The 21,138-nt window shown below is 42.7% G+C and overlaps 6 protein-coding genes across 6 annotated transcripts; all 6 read right to left on the bottom strand.

The window, feature by feature from the left end:
• Positions 1 to 1,650: 1,650 nt before the first annotated feature.
• Positions 1,651 to 2,721, bottom strand: LOC311492911 (polyubiquitin-like). The gene has a single exon (XM_084551356.1). The coding sequence runs from the start codon at positions 2,332 to 2,334 to the stop codon at positions 1,867 to 1,869; it is 468 nt and encodes a 155-aa protein (XP_084407482.1). The 5' UTR covers positions 2,335 to 2,721; the 3' UTR covers positions 1,651 to 1,866.
• Positions 2,722 to 4,254: 1,533 nt separating this feature from the next.
• LOC311492910 (polyubiquitin-like) lies at positions 4,255 to 5,697 on the bottom strand. Its single transcript, XM_084551355.1, has one exon. It carries the CDS (start codon positions 4,885 to 4,887, stop codon positions 4,420 to 4,422), a length of 468 nt encoding a protein of 155 aa, XP_084407481.1. The 5' UTR covers positions 4,888 to 5,697; the 3' UTR covers positions 4,255 to 4,419.
• A 2,300-nt stretch (positions 5,698 to 7,997) lies between these two features.
• On the bottom strand, positions 7,998 to 9,132 carry LOC311492908 (polyubiquitin-like). The gene is made up of 2 exons (XM_084551353.1): positions 8,817 to 9,132; positions 7,998 to 8,711 (listed from the first exon to the last, which is right to left on the bottom strand). The coding sequence occupies exon 2, from the start codon at positions 8,700 to 8,702 to the stop codon at positions 8,235 to 8,237; it is 468 nt and encodes a 155-aa protein (XP_084407479.1). The 5' UTR covers positions 8,703 to 8,711; positions 8,817 to 9,132; the 3' UTR covers positions 7,998 to 8,234.
• Positions 9,133 to 12,348: 3,216 nt separating this feature from the next.
• Positions 12,349 to 13,013, bottom strand: LOC311493205 (polyubiquitin-B-like; the record flags this gene model as incomplete). The annotated part of the gene is made up of 2 exons (XM_084551765.1): positions 12,349 to 12,533; positions 12,623 to 13,013. The coding sequence occupies 2 exons, from the start codon at positions 13,011 to 13,013 to the stop codon at positions 12,349 to 12,351; spliced, it is 576 nt and encodes a 191-aa protein (XP_084407891.1).
• A 228-nt stretch (positions 13,014 to 13,241) lies between these two features.
• Positions 13,242 to 15,518, bottom strand: LOC311493204 (polyubiquitin-C-like; the record flags this gene model as incomplete). The annotated part of the gene is made up of 1 exon (XM_084551764.1): positions 13,242 to 15,518. One exon carries the CDS (start codon positions 15,516 to 15,518, stop codon positions 13,314 to 13,316), a length of 2,205 nt encoding a protein of 734 aa, XP_084407890.1. The 3' UTR covers positions 13,242 to 13,313.
• A 392-nt stretch (positions 15,519 to 15,910) lies between these two features.
• On the bottom strand, positions 15,911 to 19,254 carry gatc (glutamyl-tRNA amidotransferase subunit C). Its single transcript, XM_084551349.1, has 5 exons — positions 18,923 to 19,254; positions 18,795 to 18,845; positions 17,502 to 17,671; positions 17,312 to 17,415; positions 15,911 to 17,215 (listed from the first exon to the last, which is right to left on the bottom strand). Exons 1-5 carry the CDS (start codon positions 19,124 to 19,126, stop codon positions 17,154 to 17,156), a joined length of 591 nt encoding a protein of 196 aa, XP_084407475.1. The 5' UTR covers positions 19,127 to 19,254; the 3' UTR covers positions 15,911 to 17,153.
• Between the last annotated feature and the right edge of the window lie 1,884 nt (positions 19,255 to 21,138).

The following is a 21,138-nucleotide window of genomic DNA, read 5'->3' as shown; positions in this document are numbered from 1 at the left end:
TGAGTCCTGCCCACCTAGGCCTGGGCAGGGAGTGTTTTCTACAATAGCAGTCAAAGGTCTAATAACTTTGGAAAATGAAACTTACCAATAAATTATTGATTGGCAGCCTCCCTCTAATATCGTCCTCTACTAGCATTAGCCTTTTCAGATGAGTGTGTATTGCAGTAGTACATTTGTTGTATTTCAGGAGTGATTTACATATTTTACATGTCATGGTAGAATAGACTTAATCTTAAGTGAAATATTTCCACATAATTGATGAACCGCTGCAAGTTTGCTGCAGTGACCCATGGGCAGTGTTGTGCCTGAACGCGTTCATTGAACGATAGTTCATGAACTCGTTCATATTTTGGGCGAACATGAACTGAACGTACTGTATTACTGCCTGATGAACGTTACTGTGAACTCGTTCATTCTGGTGTCTGTGAACGGCACGCTCTCTCAGTTATAGGGTGCCAGATTTCTATAGAGCCTTCCAGGCGAAACCCCGGCTAAAACACACCGTAAACAGGCCTTAATATGTAGCGGAATAAACACCCAATCTGGCAACGCCAGCCACCAGTGTCGTAGCCTAGCGCCGCATGCGTCATCAAAACAAAATGCAGCGTGGAAGCCACAGCAGCATGGAGGCGACAAAGTATGATCACTTAAGTCAGTTTTATGACAAGGTGGTCGGTGAGGATGATGGGAGCAATCTTACATTTATGTGCAAACTGTGCCCGCCGGCTTTCAGAAAGAAAATCCGCACGTCAGTAACATCCACAGCAAATCTAAAACGGCATATTGAACTAAAGCACACGGCTAGCCTCTCAAGGTATGCGCAAGCAACTAAAAAAACAAAAGACAGTCAGGACAAATCCTCATCCTCGACCCAAATTCCAGTAACAGCGTACAGTAGTGGGTCCATTGTCATCTCCCAGCCGCAGCTGGACAACCTGCCAGATTCCAGTATTCCTTTTTACTGTACTGAGTAAAGGATTCCAGTATTCCTTTTTACTGTAGGCTACTGAAATGGAATTTGAAATGGAAATTTATTAAAAAAAAAAAAAAACATTTGTCTGTGGTTCTATATGGGCTATGGCAATAATTGAGCAATATATGGAAAAAAAGAACTGAACTAGTTCATTTTTTGGAACTGTGAACTTAGTTCAAAATTTTGAATTATGAACTATAAAATGAACTAGTTCATTTTAAAATTTGTGAACTGAGGTTTGAACTAGTTCACGTAGAAAGTGAACTTTCCCAACACTGCCCATGGGTTCCTCACCTGTCTTCTCGGAGGAGCCCGTGTTGTTACTGTCTGGCAATTGGCAACTAGTCGACTTCTTGCTTAAAGCGTACGGCAGTGAAGTCGACTAGTCGATACAACCCCAACCACCCACTGAGCTGACTGTTAAGGCACAGGGAATGTGAAGAGACGTGTAAATCCTATTGGTAAATCAACATTAGAGACTTTTTTTTTTTTTTTTTTCTTCAGTGTGCGGTAACATAGATTTCTCAAAATAAAGGCATAGCATTAACCTTGTGTGTATGGTATAACGTTGGTGTCGCCTAAACAAAAGCTCCACCCACTGAGCTAACGGTTAAGGCACAGGAAATGCGAAGAGACGTGTAAATCCACATTACAGATTTTTATTTTTATTTATTTTTACAGTGTCCGGGAAACATGGATTTTCCAAAATAAAAGCATAACATTAAATCTTGTGTGTATAATTTTGGTGTCGCCTCAACAAAACACAAAGTTATTAAAGGGATTACACATTGTGGAATCTATTGATTATTTATAATAAAAGTACTAATAAATATCAAAATTTAAAAAAGCTATAGGCTAGGAGATTAATTCCTGGTTTGTTGACCACCATGTCCTCAGCCTCCTCTCAGGCGGGGGGTCAGGAAGATAGTGCTCAGCGCCTGCACGTTATAGTCCCGCAGTCTGCCAGTCGTCATCTCTCTGCTTTGATGAATGAGCCTCTGCTGGCTCACTGCCACCTCCTCCCTCTGCTCGACTCTGCGCTTGAAGTCGCTCACCGTCTCGTCGGGTTTGATGTCGTAGGTGGTCGTCTGCCCCTTCTCGTTTTTGAGGAACACTTGGATGGTAGGAGGCTCGACGATCAGCAGGGAAACCTGGCAGCCGGACTGCAAGCCGTAGTCGGACAGAGGCTTGGAGTCGTCGCTGAGAGTTGTCATTTGGCCGTTAACAAACATCAGCTTCTGTTTGTGGACAGGCACCCCCAGTTTGTCTCGGATGTGTATTTTCAGATGTCCAACAGTGTCATGTTGGTTCACAGTCATCGAGTGGGACGTCCCATCCAACTTCGTGATGATTATTTTCATGTTTACAGTCTGAAAGAGAATTCAAAATATGATTGAAGATTCAGCAAAAAGTCTTTTGTTAATTATCAAACATTGCTTCATCGTTGTACATTTTATTAAGAGAGCTTCATACCTTGTGATGACTTCTTCAAATTCTTCAGGAAAGCCACTTGAGAACGATGCTCAGCAACTGTGTGAAAACTTTTCGCTCACCTGTTTATATACAGTCTGGCCCAGCTGATCAACTCCCTCCACTTCCCTTCAGATTTGTTTTCCCTCTCTGCTTTAATAGCTTTCGGTTTCTATTCTCCAAACACGACTCCGCTATGTTTTGATTACGCAGCAATGCATCAACATCAAACCGGTTTATTAGACAGGTGTGGCAGCGGAAAAACAGCTGGGTTGGGATAAGGGACATTCCTTCTTTTCTTTTCTTTTTTTTTTTTTTTTTTAATCGCTCATCCGATTAGTAACCTGATCAAATCCAATCATAACTTGTGACTATGTTTATCTACGTTTTAAGAACACGATGGATGGAAACAAAACCAAAACATTAAACATTAGTCATCACAAGTATTGAAGAGATCCTTTATTTACACCGATCAGGCATAACATTATGACCACCTTCCTCATATTGTGAGGGGAGGGGCCTCTGTGGATCAGGCTTGCTCCAGTGCATCCCACAGATACTTGGATCAGTTTGGAATCTAGTGAATTTGGAGGCCAGGTCAAGACCTTGTGCTGTTTTTCATGTTTTTTTTTTAGTTGTTCCTAAACCGTTTGTGTGTGTGTGTGTGTGTGTGTCAGGCTGCATCTTGCTGGGGATGGCTGAACCACTCTTTCAGAGTTTTAGCCCCATGAATCCTGGCATTGTCATCTTGGAATATGCCCATGCCATCAGGGAAGAAAAAATCCATTGATAGAATAACTTGGTCATTCAGTATATTCAGGTAGTCAGCTGACCTCATTCTTTCTGCACATAATGTTGCTGAACCTAGACCTGACCAACTGCAGCAACCCCAGATCATAGCACTGCCCCCACAGGCTTGTACAGTAGACACGAGGCATGATGGGTGCATCACTTCATCTGCCTCTCTTCTTACCCTGATGCCCCCATCACTCTGGAACAGGGTAAATCTGGACTCATCAGACCACATGACCTTCTTCCATTGCTCCAGAGTCCAATCTTTATGCTCCCTTGCAAACTGAAGCCTTTTTTTCCAGTTAGCCTCACTGATTAGTGGTTTTCTTAAGGCTACACAGCTGTTCAGTCCCAATCCCTTGAGTTCCCTCCACGTGTACTTGTGGAAATGTTCTTATTTTCGCTATTAAACATAGCCCTGAGTTCTACTGTTGTTTTTCTCTGATTTGATTTCACTAAACGTTTAAGTGATCACAGATCATGATCAATCAGGATTTTTTCTGAGCATATTCCTTCCTCGAAGTTGATGGTTCCCCACTATCCTTCCAGTTTTTAATGTGTTGGGCAGTTCTTAACCCAATTTTAGTAGTTTCTGCAATCATCTTAGATGTTTGACTCTTCTCAAACAGATTAACATCTTTTCTACGACCACGGGATGTTTCTTTCGACATTTTGATTAAGAAATGAGAAGCTACTCATTGCATCAGTTGGGGTTAAATAACTTGTTGTATTTCAGGAGTGATTTACATATTTTACATGTCATGGTAGAATGGACTTGATCTTAAGTGAAATATTTCCACATACTTGATGAACCGCTGCAAGTTTGCTGCAATGACCCACTGGGTTCCTCACCTGTCTTCTCGGAGAAGTCGCCTAAACAAAAGTTCCACCCACTGAGCTTATGGTTAAGGCACAGGAAATGCGAAGAGACGTGTAAATACACATTAGAATTTTTTATTTATTTATTTATTTATTTTTTTTACAGTGAAACATGGATTTTCCAAAATAAAGGCATAACATCTTGTGTGTGTAATTTTGGTGTCGCTTAAACAAAACACAAAGTTATTAAAGGGAATTACACATTGTGGAATGTATTGATTATTTACAATAAAAGTACTAATAAATATAAATTTTTTAAAAAAAGCTATAGGAGATTAATTCCTGGTGTGTTGACCACCATGTCCTCAGCCTCCTCTCAGGCGGAGGGTCATGAAGATAGTGCTCAGCGCCTCCACGTTATAGTCCTTTAGGCTGCCAGTCGTCATCTCTTTGCTTTGATGAATGAGCCTCTGCTGGCTCACTGGCACCCTCTCCCTCTGCTCGACTCTGCGCTTGAAGTCGCTCACCGTCTCGTCAGGTTTGATATCGTAGGTCGTCGTCTGCCCCTTCTCGTTTTTGAGGAACACTTGGATGGTAGGAGGCTCGACGATCAGCAGGGAAACCTGGCAGCCGGACTGCAAGCCGTAGTAGGACAGAGGCTTGGCGTCGTCGCTGAGATGTGTTCTTTGGCCGTTAACAAACATCAGCTTCTGATTGTGGACAGACACCCCCAGTTCGTTTCGGATGCGTATTTTCAGATGTCCAACAGTGTCATATGGGTTCACAATCATCGGGTAGGACGTCCCATCCAGCTTCGTGATGATTATTTCCATGTTTAGAGTCTGAAAGAGAATTCAAAATATAATGAAGAAGCAGCAAAAAGTCTTGTCTGTTAATTATCAAACATTGCTTCATCGTTACACATTTTATTAAGAGAGCTTCATACCTTGTGATGACTTCTTCAAATTCTTCAGGAAAGCCACTTGAGAACGATGCTCATCAACTGTGTGAAAACTTTTCACTCACCTGTTTATATACAGTCTGGCCCAGCTGATCAACTCCCTCCCCTTCCCTTCAGATTTGTTTTCCCTCTCTGCTTTAATAGCTTTCGGTTTCTATTCTCCAAACACGACTCCGCTATGTTTTGATTACGCAGCAATGCATCACCATCAAAAAAACGGTTTATTAGACAGGTGTGGCAGCGGAAAAACAGCTGGGTTGGGATAAGGGGCATTCCTTCTTCTTTTCTTTTTTTTTTTAACCGCTCACCTGATTAGTAACCTGAACAAATCCAATCATAAGTCGTGACTATGTTTAGCTACGTTTTAAGAACACGATGGAAACAAAACCAAAACAGTAAACATTAGTCATCACAGGTATTGAAGACATCCTTCATTTACACCGATCAGGCATAACATTATGACCACCTTCCTCATATTGTGTAGGTCTCCCTTGTGCCTCCAAAACAGTTGTGACTCATCAGAGAATGGACATGGGCCTTCTGAGGGTGTCCTGTGGTGTCTGGCAACTGAATATTTTTAGTGGGGGCCTTTGGGTTTAGGGGAGGGGCCTCTGTGGATCAGGCTTGTTCCAGTTCATCCCACAGATACTTGGATCAGTTTAGAATCTAGTGAATTTGGAGGCCAGGTCAACACCTTGTGCTGTTTTTCATGTTTTTTTGTGTTGTTCCTAAACCGTTTTTGTGTGTGTGTTTGTGTCAGGCTGCATCCTGCTGGGGATGGCTGCTGCAGTGTCATTATTATGGGGTGGGGGTGCCTGGTCTGGTCTAGGTGGGTGGTACATGTCTAAGTAACATCCACATGAATGCCAGGTCCAAAAAATTTTAGTTATTACACCTGTCAGTGGTTTTAATCTTGTGGCCGATCGGTGTAACTAGAAGAACAAAAACTTTACTTAAGTATGGAAATGTGTAACATTAAAATGTTTCCTGTGGTGGGTACACTGTTAGAAGTCAGAGGTTTTGGTTTGGCAGGGTTCACATTTTCTTAATATTTGCTCAGCAGGAAGGTTGGTCCTATGCTAAACTAGCTTTAGCTAGTATTGCTAACAACTGCTGTAGCTCAGAGGAGGAGGAAGGAAGGAGCTGGACAAGAAGCTTAACAACGTACCTCATTGTTCGCTTTTATTCCATACAGACAACTGGCAATTTAAAATTTACAATGCTAACATTGTCTTTTTGTTATATCTATTGATCTGAAAAAATGCAGTTGAGTCAACGTCAACTAGTCGATGACGTCACACATAAAACACAGTAGAAAGTGATTGCAACAATAAAATCTATTCTTCTTGACCTGAATTGTAGTGTCACAGATAATGGAAGCTAAGGAGGCTTTGCATAAGATTACAGAAGCTTGAACATGTTATAAGAAGGATAATGTAGCTGGAATAAAAAATGCAGTATATCTCCAAAGCCCATATGTATAGCAGTCAAATATGTCCGTGAAGGTTCTCAGTCATCCAGGTCATGGTATATCCAAAAAGGTTCAAAAAGGCAACTGGACTTGTAGAGTTTATTGAGAAGACGTTTCGCCACTCATCTGAGTAGTTTCTTCAGTTCTAGGGGACTGGTGGGAAGTCTGAGGTTTAAATAGGAACTCATACTGGAACTTCCTTGTTGTGTTAACAACCAGAAACCGGTGCAGCTAATTTCCATTAACATTATGGAAACTCTACAAGTCCAGTTGCCTTTTTGAACCTTTTTGGATATAGCAGTCAAAGGTCTAATAAATTTGGACAGTGAAATTTACCAATAAATTATTGATTGGCAGCCTCCTTCTCTCTAATATCGGCTTCTGTTAGCATTCGCCTTTTCAGATGAGTGTGTAAGTACATTTGATGTATTTCAGGAGTGACTTACATATTTTACATGTCATGGTAGAATGGACTTCATCTTCAGCACGGACGTAATTTGGGGGTGGGGCACAGGGGACATGTCCCCTGCACTTTTTCTTTTTTATTTTTTTTTTATTTACTTTTTATTGTCATTCAGTAATCAATACATCATATATATCTGTTTCCATTCTCAGTTATTATATTTCTGCCTGAATGTACTTTTCTGTTTTCTGGAACACACGTAAAAAAACAAACAAACAAACAAACAAAAAACATTAAGAACATTAACATATAGGGAGTAGGATGTTGTTGTCATATGCATACTGGGTGTATTATCCAAAGTTCATAAGGTCCAAGTCCGGTCTCCCTGCACTTTTTCAAAAGGCCGTTTTGGTCCCTTGCACTTACAGTCCAAAAACAATGTTACGCTACAGTAAACAGAGACCCGTCAAGCACTAGGACCAAGCGGAAAACGGCCGCTCAAGCTGAAGCCTGTTTCTCTTAGTTTAGACCCGCCCACATGCGTCTCGATTGGCTCTGCCTCTTCTTGTGTGATTGGCCGTCCCCGCTGTCACTCCACCTTCCTTGCACACCGGTCTGCTCGTCTGCGGTCAGGAGTCCTTGTTAATCTGCTACTGTAATTTGCAAACCGTTTGTTCTGCCTGGGTCACGTCAGATAGAAGGATTGTAATATCAGCGGTTTCATTTACATGAACGTTTGAATCGATGTCCATGTGCGTATGTGCGTGCGTGCGTGTGTGTACGTGTGTTTAGGCGCAGCCAGGATGTCTAAAAAAGAAAAGTGGACATAATTATGTCGACTAGTTGATACAACCCCAACCACCCTCTGAGCTGACTGTTAAGGCACAGGAAATGTGAAGAGACGTGTAAATCCTATTGGTAAATCCACATTAGAAACTTTTATTTTTACTTCTTTTTTTGTTTTTTGTTTTTTCAGTTGACATGGATTTTTCAAAATAAAGGCATAGCGTTAAATCTTGTGTGTATGGTATAACGTTGGTGTCGCCTAAATAAGCACTGAGCTAACGGTTAAGGCACAGGAAATGCGAAGAGACGTGTAAATCCACATTACAGATTTTTATTTTTATTTATTTTTACAGTGTCCGGGAAACATGGACTTTCCAAAATAAAAGCACAACATCTTGTGTGTGTAATGTTGATGTCGCCTAAACAAAACACAAAGTTATTAAAGGGAATTACACATTGTGGAATGTATTGATTATTTACAAAGTAGCTACTAATAAATATACATTTTTTTAAAAAAAGCTATAGGGGATTAATTCCTGGTGTGTTGACCACCGTGTCCTCAGCCTCCTCTCAGGCGGAGGGTCAGGAAGATAGTGCTCAGCGCCTCCACGTTATAGTCCCGCAGTTTGCCAGTCGTCATCTCTAAGCTTTGATGAATGAGCCTCTGCTGGCTCACTGGCACCCCCTCCCTCTGCTCGACTCTGCGCTTGAAGTCGCTCACCGTCTCGTCGGGTTTGATGTCGTAGGTGGTCGTCTTCCCCTTCTCGTTTTTGAGGAACACTTGGATGGTGGGAGGCTCGACGATCAGCAGGGAAACCTGGCAGCCGGAATGCAAGCCGTAGTAGGACAGAGGCTTGGCGTCGTCGCTGAGAGTTGTCATTTGGCCGTTAACAAACATCAGCTTCTGTTTGTGGACAGGCACCCCCAGTTTGTCTCGGATGTGTATTTTCAGATTTCCAACAGTCTCATGTGGGTTCACAACCATCGGGTGGGTCGTCCCATCCATCGTCTTGATGATTATTTCCATGTTTACAGTCTGAAAGAGAATTCAAAATATGATTTAAGATGCAGCAAAAAGTCTTGTCTGTTAATTATCAAACATTGCTTCATCGTTGTACATTTTATTAAGAGAGCTTCATACCTTGTGATGACTTCTTGAATTCTTGAAATTTTTCAGAAAGGCCACTTGAGAACGATGCTCAGCAACTATATGAAAACTTTTCGCTCAGCTGTTTATATACAGTCTGGCCCAGCTGATCAACACCCTCCCCTTCTCTTAAGATTCGTTTTCCCTCTCTGCTTTGATAACTTTCGGTTTCTATTCTCCAAACATGACTCCGCTGTAAAATGCATGTTTTGATCACGCAGCAATGTAACACCACCAAACCGGTTTATCAGACAGGTGTGGCAGAGAAAAAACAGCTGGGTTGGGATAAGGGGCATTCCTTCTTCCTTTTTTTTTTTTTTTTAACCACTCACCTGATTAGTAACCTGAACAAATCCAATCATAACTTGTGACTATGTTTAGCTACATTTTAAGAACACGAAACAAAACCAAAACAGTAAACATTTGTCATCACAAGTATTGAAGAGATCCTTTATTTACACTGATCAGGCATAATATTATGACCACCTTCCTCATATTGTGTAGGTCTCCCTTGTGCCTCCAAAACAGTTGTAACTCATCAGAGAATAGACATGGGCCTTCTGAGGGTGTCCTGTGGTGTCTGGCAACTGAATATTTTTAATGGGGAGCTTTGGGTTGTGGGGAGGGGCCTCTGTGGATCATCCCACAGATACTTGATCAGTTTGTAATTTTGTGAATTTGGAGGTCAGGTCAACACCTTGTGCTGTTTTTCATGTTTTTTGAGTTGTTCCTAGACCATTTGTGTGTGTGTGTGTCAGGCTGCATCCTGCTGGGGATGGCTGCTGCCATCAAGTGTCATTGCTATGGGGTGGGGGTGCCTGCTCTGGTCTCGGTGGGTGGTACATGTCTAAGTAACATCTACAAGACTGCCAAGTCTAGAAATGTTATTTACTACACCTGTCAATGGTTTTAATCTTGTGGCTGATTGTTCTAACTAGAAACACGAAAACTTTACTCAATATGTAACATTAAAATGTCTCCTGTGGTGGGTATATTGTTAGAAGTCAGAGGTTTGGTTTGGCAGGGTTCACATTTTCTTAATATTTGCTCAGCAGGAAGGTTAGTCCTATGCTAAACTAGCTTCACAAGCTAGTATTGCTCACAACTGCTGTAGCTCAGAGGAGGAAGGAAGGAAGGAGCTGGACAAGAAGCTTAACGTCAACGTACTTAATTGTTTGCTTTTATTCCATACAGACAACAGGCAATTTTAAATTTACAATGCTATCGTAATATTTTTGTTGTATCTGGTCTGAACTTCCACTAGTTGATGACGTCATGGGTCAAGAATAGATTTCATTCTTGCAGTCACTTTTTACTGTGTTTTATTGTAGCGTCACAGATAACGGAAGCTAAGGAGGCTTTTCAGTAAGTTTATAAAAGCTTGTACACCGGCTGCTGTAGCCCAAGTCAACACCATCAATACCACTGATACTCAATCTGACCCTTTATATATATATATATATATATATATATATATATATATTTAATTTTTCACTAAGATCTTGTATTGATGATGGGAGAGTGAGCACTGCACAAAGCTTTCTCTGGCACATCCCAAAGATTCTCAATGGGGTTAAGGTCTGGACTCTGTGGTGGCCAATCCATGTGTGAAAATTATGTCTCATGCTCCCTGAACCACTCTTTCACAATTTGAGCCCCATGAATCCTGGCAGTGTCATCTTGGAATATTCCCGTGCCATCAGGGAAGAAAAAATCCATTGATAGAATAACTTGGTCAGTCAGTATATTCAGGTAGTCAGCTGACCTCATTGTTTGGACACATAATGTTGCTGAACCTAGACCTGATCAACAGCAGCAACCCCAGATCATAGCACTGTCCCCACAGGCTTGTACAGTAGGAACTAGGCATGATGGGTGCATTACTTCATCTGCCTCTCTTCTTACCCTGATGCCCCCATCACTCTGGAACAGGGTAAATCTGGACTCATCAGACCACATGACCTTCTTCCATTGCTCCAAAGTCCAATCTTTATGCTCCCTAGCAAACTGAAGCATTTTTTTCTGGTTTGCTTCACTGATCAGTGGTTTTCTTAAGGCTACACAGCTGTTCAGTCCCAATCCCTTGAGTTCCCTCCACATTGTACGTGTGAAAATGCTCTTACTTTCACTATTAAACATAGCACTGAGTTCTACTGTTGTTTTTCTTTGATTTAATTTCACCAAACGTTTAAGTGATCAGATCATGATCAATCAGGATTTTTTTCCAATCACATTTCTACCTCGTAGATGATGGTTCCCCACTATCCTTCCAGTTTTTAATAATGTGTTGGACAGTTCTTAACCCAATTTTAGTAGTTTCTGCAATCTGCTTAGATGTTTTCTCTCCTTGATGCATGCCAATGATTTGACTCTTCTTCTCAAACAGATTAACATAATTTTCCACGACCACTGGATGTGTCTTTCGACATGGCTGTTTAAGAAATGAGAAGCTACTCATTGCATCAGTTGGGGTTAAATAACTTCATTCATTCATTCATTCATTCATCTTCTGTACCCGCTTAGTCCTGTTAAGGGTTGCGGGGGTCTGCTGGAGCCTATCCCAGCTGTCATCGGGCGAGAAGCGGGGGTACACCCTGGACAGGTCGCCAGTCCATCGCAGAGAGACAGACAACCATTCACACTCACACCTACGGCCAATTTAGAATCACCAATGAACCTAACAAGCATGTCTTTGGATGGTGGGAGGAAGCTGGAGTACCCGGAGAGAACCCACGCAGACACAGGGAGAACATGCAAACTCCACACAGAAAGGCCCAGTGGACGTCCCAGTCGGCCCATGGATTCGAACCGAGGACCTTCTCGCTGTAACCACCTCGCCAATGTGCCGCCAAAATGGACTTCATCTTAAGTGAAATATTTCCACATACTTGATGAACCGCTGCAAGTTTGCTGCAATGACCCACTGGGTCTGGGTTCCTCACCTGTCTTCTCGGAGAAGTCGCCTAAACAAAAGTTCCACCCACTGAGCTAACAGTTAAGGCACAGGAAATGCAACGAGACGTGTAAATCCACATTAGAATTTTTTATTTATTTTTACAGTGTCCGGGAAACATGGACTTTCCAAAATAAAAGCATAACATTAAATCTTGTGTGTATAATTTTGGTGTCGCCTAAACAAAACACAAAGTTATTAAAGGGACTTACACATTGTGGAATGTATTGATTATTTATAATAAAAGAACTAATAAATATAATTTTTTTATTAAAAAAAAAGCTATAGGAGATTAATTCCTGGTGTGTTGACCACCATGTCCTCAGCCTCCACGTTATAGTCCCGCAGTCTGCCAGTCGTCATCTCCTTGCTTTGATGAATGAGCCTCTGCTGGCTCACTGGCACCCCCTCCCTCTGCTTGACTCTGAGCTTGAAGTCGCTCAGCGTCTTGTTGAGTTTGATATCATAGGTGGACGTCTGCCCCTTCTCGTTTTTGGCAGGAAGATTTTTTTTATTTTTTATTTTTTAAAAAGCTATAGGAGATTAATTCCTTTTATGTTGACCACCATGTCCTCAGTCTCCTCTCAGACGGAGGGTCAGGAAGATAGTGCTCAGTGCCCCCACGTTATAGTCCCGCAGTCTCTGGTGGCTCGCTGGCACCCCCTCCCTCTGCTCGACTCTGAACTTGAAGTCGCTCACCGTCTCGTTGGGTTTGATATCATAGGTGGACATCTGCCCCTTCTCGTTTTTGAGGAACACTTGGATGGCAGGAAGATTTTTTTAAAAAAAGCTATAAGAGATTAATTCCTGTTGTGTTGACCACCATGTCCTCAGTCTCCTCTCAGACGGAGGGTCAGGAAGATCGTGCTCAGCGCCTCCACGTTATTGTCCTTTAGGCTGCCAGTCGTCATCTCTTTGCTTTGATGAATGAGCCTCTGCTGGCTCACTGGCACCGCCTCCCTCTGCTCGACTCTGCGCTTGAAGTCGCTCACTGTCTCGTCGGGTTTGATGTCGTAGGTGGAAGTCTGCCCCTTCTTGTTTTTGAGGAACACTTGGATGGTAGGAGGCTGCTGCTGACGGATAGTCAGGCGGAGGGTCAGGAAGATAGTGCTCAGCGCCTCCACGTTATAGTCCCGCAGGCTGCCAGTTGTCATCTCCTTACTTTGATGAATGAGCCTCTGGTGGCTCACTGGCACCCCCTCCCTCTGCTCGACTCTGAACTTGAAGTCGCTCATCATCTCGTTGGGTTTGATATGATAGGTGGACGTCTGCCCCTTCTCGTTTTTGAGGAACACTTGGATGGTAGGAGGCTGCTGCTAACGGATAGTCAGGCGGAGGGTCAGGAAGATAGTGCTCAGCGCCTCCACGTTATAGTCCCGCAGTCTGCCGGTTGTCATCTCTCTGCTTTGATGAATGAGCCTCTGGTGTCTCACTGGCACCCCCTCCCTCTCCTCAACTCTGAGCTTGAAGTCGCTCACCGTCTCGTTGGGTTTGATATCATAGGTGGACGTCTGCCCCTTCTCGTTTTTGAGGAACACTTAGATGGCAGGAGGCTGCTGCTGCTGCATAACCAGGCGGAGGTTCAGGAAGATAGTGCTTAGCGCCCCCACGTTATAGTCCCACAGTCTGCCAGTTGTCATCTCCTTGCTTTGATGAATGAGCCTCTGGTGGCTCACTGGCACCCCCTCCCTCTGCTCGACTCTGAGCTTGAAGTCGCTCACCATCTCGTTGGGTTTGATATCATAGGTGGACGTCTCCCCCTTCTCGTTTTTGAGGAACACTTGGATGGTAGGAGACTGCTGCCGCTGCTGCTGGATAGTCAGGCGGAGGGTCAGGAAGATAGTGCTCAGCGCCTCCACGTTATAGTCCCGCAGGCTGCCAGTTGTCATCTCTCTGCTTTGATGAATGAGCCTCTGGTGGCTCACTGGCACCCCCTCCCTCTGCTCGACTCTGAACTTGAAGTCGCTCACCGTCTCGTTGGGTTTGATATCATAGGTGGATATCTGCCCCTTCTCGTTTTTGAGGAACACTTGGATGGCAGGAGGCTGCTGCTGCTGGATAATCAGGCGGAGGTTCAGGAAGATAGTGCTTAGCGCCCCCACGTTATAGTCCCCCAGTCTGCCAGTTGTCATCTCCTTGCTTTGATGAATGAGCCTCTGGTGGCTCAATGGCACCCCCTCCCTCTGCTCGACTCTGAGCTTGAAGTCGCTCACCATCTCGTTGGGTTTGATATCATAGGTGGACGTCTCCCCCTTCTCGTTTTTGAGGAACACTTGGATGGTAGGAGGCTGCTGCCGCTGCTGCTGGATAGTCAGGCGGAGGGTCAGGAAGATAGTGCTCAGCGCCTCCACGTTATAGTCCTGCAGGCTGCCAGTTGTCATCTCTCTGCTTTGATGAATGAGCCTCTGGTGGCTCACTGGCACCCCCTCCCTCTGCTCGACTCTGAACTTGAAGTCGCTCACCGTCTCGTTGGGTTTGATATGATAGGTGGACGTCTGCCCCTTCTCGTTTTTGAGGAACACTTGGATGGTAGGAGGCTGCTGCTGCTGGATAGTCAGGCGGAGGGTCAGGAAGATAGTGCTCAGCGCCTCCACGTTATAGTCCCGCAGTCTGCCAGTTGTCATCTCTCTGCTTTGATGAATGAGCCTCTGGTGTATCACTGGCACCCCCTCCCTCTCCTCAACTCTGAGCTTGAAGTCGCTCACCGTCTCGTTGGGTTTGATATCATAGGTGGATGTCTGCCCCTTCTCGTTTTTGAGGAACACTTGGATGGCAGTAGGCTGCTGCTGCTGGATAATCAGGCGGAGGTTCAGGAAGATAGTGCTCAGCGCCCCCACGTTATAGTCCCGCAGTCTGCCAGTTGTCATTTCCTTTCTTTGATGAATGAGCCTCTGGTGGCTCACTGGCACCCCCTCCCTCTGCTCGACTCTGAGCTTGAAGTCGCTCACCGTCTCGTTGGGTTTGATACGATAGGTGGATATCTGCCCCTTCTCGTTTTTGAGGAACACTTGGATGGTAGGAGGCTGCTGCTGATGGATAGTCAGGCGGAGGGTCAGGAAGATAGTGCTCAGCGCCTCCACGTTATAGTCCCGCAGGCTGCCAGTTGTCATCTCCTTGCTTTGATGAATGAGCCTCTGCTGGCTCTCTGGCACCCCCTCCCTCTCCTCGACTCTGAGCTTGAAGTCGCTCACCGTCTCGTTGGGTTTGATATCATAGGTGGACGTCTGCCCCTTCTCGTTTTTGAAGAACACTTGGATGGCAGGAGGCTGCTGCTGCTGCTGGATAATCAGGCGGAGGTTCAGGAAGATAGTGCTCAGCGCCCCCACGTTATAGTCCCGCAGGCTGCCAGTTGTCATTTCCTTGCTTTGATGAATGAGCCTCTGGTGGCTCACTGGCACCCCCTCCCTCTGCTCGACTCTGAGCTTGAAGTCGCTCACCGTCTCGTTGGGTTTGATATCATAGGTGGACGTCTGCCCCTTCTCGTTTTTGAGGAACACTTGGATGGTAGGAGGCTCGACGATCAGCAGGGAAACCTGGGAGCCAGACTGCAAGCTGTAGTAGGACAGAGGCTTGGTGTTGTTGCTGAGAAGTGTCATTTGGCCGTTAACAAACGTCAGCTTCTGATGGTGGACAGACACCCCCAGTTCGTTTTGGATGTGTATTTTCAGATGTCCAACAGTGTCATGTGGGTTCACAGTCATCGGGTAGGACGTCCCATCCAGCTTCGTGATGATTATTTCCATGTTTACAGTCTGAAAGAGAATTCAAAATATGCAGCAGCAGCAAAAAGTCTTCTCTGTTAATGATCAAAGATTGCTTCGTTTACATTTTATTAAGAGAGCTTCATACCTTGTGATGACTTCTTGAACTCTTCAAAATTTTCAGAAAGGACACTTGAGAACGATGCTCGGCAACTGTTTGTACAGTCTGGCCCAGCTGATCAACACCCTCCCCTTCTCTTAAGATTCGTTTTCCCTCTCTGCTTTGATAACTTTCGGTTTCTATTCTCCAAACATGACTACGCTGTAAAATGCATGTTTTGATCACGCAGCAATGTAACACCACCAAACCGGTTTATCAGACAGGTGTGGCAGAGAAAAAACAGCTGGGTTGGGATAAGGGGCATTCCTTCATCATCTTTTTTTTTTTTTTTTTTTTTAACCGCTCACCTGATTAGTAACCTGAACAAATCCAATCATAACTTGTGACTATGTTTAGCTACATTTTAAGAACACGATGGAAACAAAACCAAAACAGTAAACATTTGTCATCACAGGTATTGAAGAGATCCTTTATTTACACCAATCAGGCATAACATTATGACCACCTTCCTCATATTGTGTAGGTCTCCCTTGTGCCTCCAAAACAGTTGTAACTCATCAGAGAATAGACATGGGCCTTCTGAGGGTGTCCTGTGGTGTCTCAGTGTCTGGCAACTGAATATTTTTAATGGAGAGCTTTGGGTTGTGGGGAGGGGCCTCTGTGGATCATGGCTGCTGACATCAAGGAGTGTCATTGCTTGGGGGTGGTGGTGCCTGGTCTAGTCTAGGAATACAAGGTCCAAAAGTTTCCCAGCAGAACATTGAATTGTCCCAAAATGGTCAATGTTATTTCCCTTTCCTGTCGGTGGTTTTAATGTTGTGGCTGATGAGTGTAACTTCCTAAAAAAGTACAGAAAAATGAAAATCAAGGTAATATTAAAATGTCCCCTGTGCTGAATCTATAGTAGATGGGTATATAGTGCCAGTCAGAACCTTCCACCTTCCCTGGTGTTTACAGTATTTAAGTACACTTATTTGGTAGCATTTTCCTTTCTTTAATTAAGGATTACTATTTAAATGGGATCTTATGAGGACTTCAGAAGGAGAGGGCACTCTGTAGTGGAAATAAACACTTAATACAAAGACCGACAATTGGCCCCAACTCAAAATAAATCTTGCAAAATAATTTATGTTGTTAAAATCTTTATCTGAATGTGGATTTGATGTATAAAGAAGCATTAAATAAAAATACTTTGTGTACTCACTCACGTTCCAGCACTGCAAATCAAACAATGTTACAACACTGCCCTGAATTACCCCCATTGCACACGCTGTCAATACTGTATATTGCTCACTCGTTACCATTATCAGGAAACGATACTGAAACTGAAAAACAACATGGGTGTCAAACTCTGAACATGAAAAACAAAAAAGTATGTAAAGCTTTTTATTTTTCCTGTTGCAGAACATGTGAAACCGACTGCGGAAAAAAGATAAGCAGTGACGTGACCACACTTTGTCATTGTTCAACAGATCTGACACAGGCTGTAGTTTTTTAAAGATACATTCAGTCTCCAAATAAAAAAGTAATAAATATCAAGGACAAAGTGATAAACATCAGAACTCAGAGTGTTTCAGCATGGCTGCCCTCTCTTCCCTCTTAGGCAGAGGAATGTTTCCTGTGTAAAGAAAACAAATATTAGTTTAAAGAAAATAGCCATAAATTGCCATTGTTAAATCTGAACTAATGTTTTAAAATACATGTCATTTCTTACCTGGTGGTGCCACAAAATATTCTTCAACTGTGTTCTTTGAGAGCTGAAGCAGTTCTTCAGCACAGTCTCCTTCCGTCACCGCATCATCTCTCAAGTATAAAGCCCTGAATGTGCATAAATAAATCCCATTATGACCACTTTATGAACACAAAAACACAACACAAAAGTTTAGAAACTGAGTTACTCGTACCTGTCCTCTAGAACCGAGTCCATCGGTTCAACCTCTGATGTGTCAACAACATGAAGCTGATCTGCAAACCGGATGGCTTTCTCCAAACAAGCCAGACCCTGTTTGGTTCGGAAATCAACCAAGGCCAGGCGCTCCAGTTTGTCCACCAGGTCGGCAGGGATTTGGGTAGGCTGTAAAATTAATGTTGTATTGTTTAAGAATGAATATGTGACGACTTCCTTTCCCCTTTCCTCTCTTAAAAATGCCTTTGACTGTATGTAACCACCGGATTTACTAATCCATCCATCCATAGAAAAATAGAAATCCTGGACTCACTTACATTGACACTGGAAATCTAACATGGGTTTTTAGACATAGGTACAGTTGAAGTCAGGAGTTTATATACACTTGGGTTGAACTCACTACAGCTGACTTTATAACCACTCCACAGATTTGTTGTTCAACTATTTTTGGCAAGTTGGTTAGGACACAGCTAATTTTATACAACAGCTGCACAGATAGATTACTTAATTTATAATTCAGTTTCTTAGTACAAATTAATCCCAGAACAACAACAAAGGACCTTGTGAAGACACTGGAGGAAACAGGGGAACAAGTCCTAAATAGACATAATTTGAAACTCTGCACACGGTCACAAAGAGAAATGACTTCTGGTCTGACATATCAGAAATTGAACAGTTTGTCCATAACGACCATCCTTATGTCTGGTGGGAAAACGGGGAGGCTCGCAGGCCGAAGACCACAATCCCAACTGTGAAGCACGGGGGTGGCAGCATCATGATTTGGGGGCGCTTGGCAGCAGGAGGGACCGGTGCACTTCAGAAAAGTTATGACATCACGAGAAAAGACGATTATGTGGATATGTTGAAACGACATCTCAAGACATCAGCCAGAAAGTTAAAGTTTGGTCGCAAGTGGTTCTTTCAAATGTGACGCCAAGCTCCCGAAGTTGATTATAAAACTGAGGCTTTCAATCTTGACTCAGTTCAACATATTCTGTCAGTAGGAATGGGCTCAAACACCTGTGTCTTATTGTAAGTAACTGCCTGAAACATTTGACCTAAATTGAGCAATTTAAAGACAGTTCAGTAAAGACAGTAAGTGTATGTAAACGTCTTTACCAGTGGGAATATCATGAAAGAAATAAAAGCTGAAATGAATCCCCTCTCTCTACTTTTATTCTGACATAAAATAAAGTAGTGATCTAACTGACAAAACAAATGTATACTATGATTAATTGTCAGGAATTGTAAAAATGTATTTGGCTAAGGTGTATGTAAACTCCTCACTTACCGGGGGAAGTTGGTGTTCAGGTACAGGCTCCCACGTTGCAACCTTTGGCACCTGTACACAGGTCATAACATTAAGTCAGTATCCTGTATAAGCAACAGCTGTGTTGCATACCAATATATTAAAATTACCTTAGGGTTATGTGGTCGGGAGCTGAAAAGACGCGTTACATTTGTGGCGTGGCTTTGCAGACAGCTTCTTCTTCGCCTTCTGTGAAAGTTTTCCACGTTTGTTGTTGAGCATCCATCGTTTGTTAACAGGTTAAATGAAGGCCGAGTGAGTTTCAGTGACACGCCACGACATGTGCTTGAGGCAGCGAGGCTAAACACTGACATCTTAGGGGACGTTAGCTGGTCACTTATATCCGATATGTAGCAGAAAGGTTCACGTGTTCTTAATGTTTTCTCAACAGGAAGGTCGGTCCTATGCTAAGCTAGCTTCCCAAGCTAGTATTGCTAACGAACTGTTGTAGCTAGCTCGGAGGAGGAAGGAAGGAGCAGGGCAAGAGGCTTAACGTCAACGTACTTCCTTGTTCGCTTTTATTCTCGACAGACAACTGCCTAATTCGCTTTCAAACACAATGAGGGTTTCTTTGGGGCATACTGATGAATAGTTAACAATTCTTAGCGAACTATGTCAAGGTATTACGCCCTTAAAAGGACACTGATGTTACTGATGTTATGAATATTACCAATGAGAGTCGAGCCAACAGTAAAACTGACAACAGATGCGAAATGCTCTCGAGCGCCCGGATAGCTCAGTCGGTAGAGCATCAGACTTTTAATCTGAGGGTCCAGGGTTCAAGTCCCTGTTCGGGCGATAGCTTTTTGTTTTTCCCCAGCCATCGTTGAGACATTAGCGTCTATGTTCATCCTATTAGTATACTATTTTTTTTTGTTTTACATGTTGTCATAAACCCGCCTCAGTGCTGAATTAACTAAAAATCTGATCTGATGAAGGCACTAATTTCAAGAAACAAAAACAGGTCACTCACGGTTCCTCTGTGGAGCATGAGTGTATAAAACGTAACTGAGATGGATTTTGACAGAAGTTGTGGACCTAGTTTGCTTTCGTAAAACTAAAGAACAATATACTGATGTCATCTACCTTCCAAAATGACAACGTATTTCTTATTATATTTCATAAAAGGCACACTACAATACGTCTTGGAAAAATAATGATTCCATTTTTATTTTTATTATAAGAACATATAGCCATTTAATATATATATATACTGTATATATTAACTATTAGTATAGAATTTGATACACATTTAAAACTGGCCAGAAAATAAAAATATCAGCTTTACAAACAAAGCAGCATCTGAACGAGAAAATGAATGAATGAATAAATAAATAAATACTTTGGCGTATAAATGTTACAATAAATTAAAATAGGTTTTCTGACAGCAGGTAGCATCCACAAAGAAACACTAATATCAAATGCAATTCATCTCACCACATTCATGAAACAACACTTGAAGAGCAGCTGAGTGACGTCTCCGGTTATGAACGACGGCAATTCAGACGAGGGATTAAAAGCATCTCACATATCCTCACAAACCTAAAATTTGTTGGCATCGTGTTACGGTTTCAGCATCTGTCCTTCTGTATGTTTCATTTAGCATTCATCTCTCTTGTTTAAACCACTCACACTAAAGAATATGAATAACGTTCACCAATAAAAGTCTTCATTTGGTCCCTCTGACTAAACCTGATCTCCCCTTTTCATGATCATACTCAAGCTAAACTTAACATCCGATTCGACGAACAAGCACCAGACAATACGGGACAATACAAAAATCAAGGTGAGTAAACTGCACAATTTACAAAATATACAGTGTTTATAATGGATAATGAAATATAACTTAAATAGGATTATCAAATCAGGCTTGTTTCTTGATATAAATCTTTGCCCAGACATCCATAAGTCACTTAAATATTAGGATTCTACAACGTAATTTGATTTAAAACACATTTGTTATCTCCCAGTACACTATAGTTCACACATGACAAATAAAGACATACTATTTGGCAGACAAGGCAGTTCAAGAACACTGAAAACACTGTTGGATGTTAATTCAATGACATGGAGCTAAAAGCAAAATTATTCTGAACGCTGAGGAGTTTGGGTTTTAATTGTTTGGCCTGTCAGCCAGTGTTCTGAATCGGTCGGAGTAAATGAATTAGATCTGAGGGAGTTATACGTAAAGAATATAAAGTAGACATTCTTTCCTTCGTTAAGGGACGGGGATAGGAGGATAACTAGCAGATATATATCTCTTTTTCATCTGGTAGACTATTAAAATAATTAATATAAACTATTATCACAATGCATTTTTTCTCAT

Source organism: Chelon labrosus (genome assembly GCF_963514085.1).
Source record: "Chelon labrosus genome assembly, chromosome: 9".
Taxonomy (NCBI): domain Eukaryota; kingdom Metazoa; phylum Chordata; class Actinopteri; order Mugiliformes; family Mugilidae; genus Chelon; species Chelon labrosus.
This window is presented reverse-complemented; position numbering and strand designations above follow the sequence as displayed.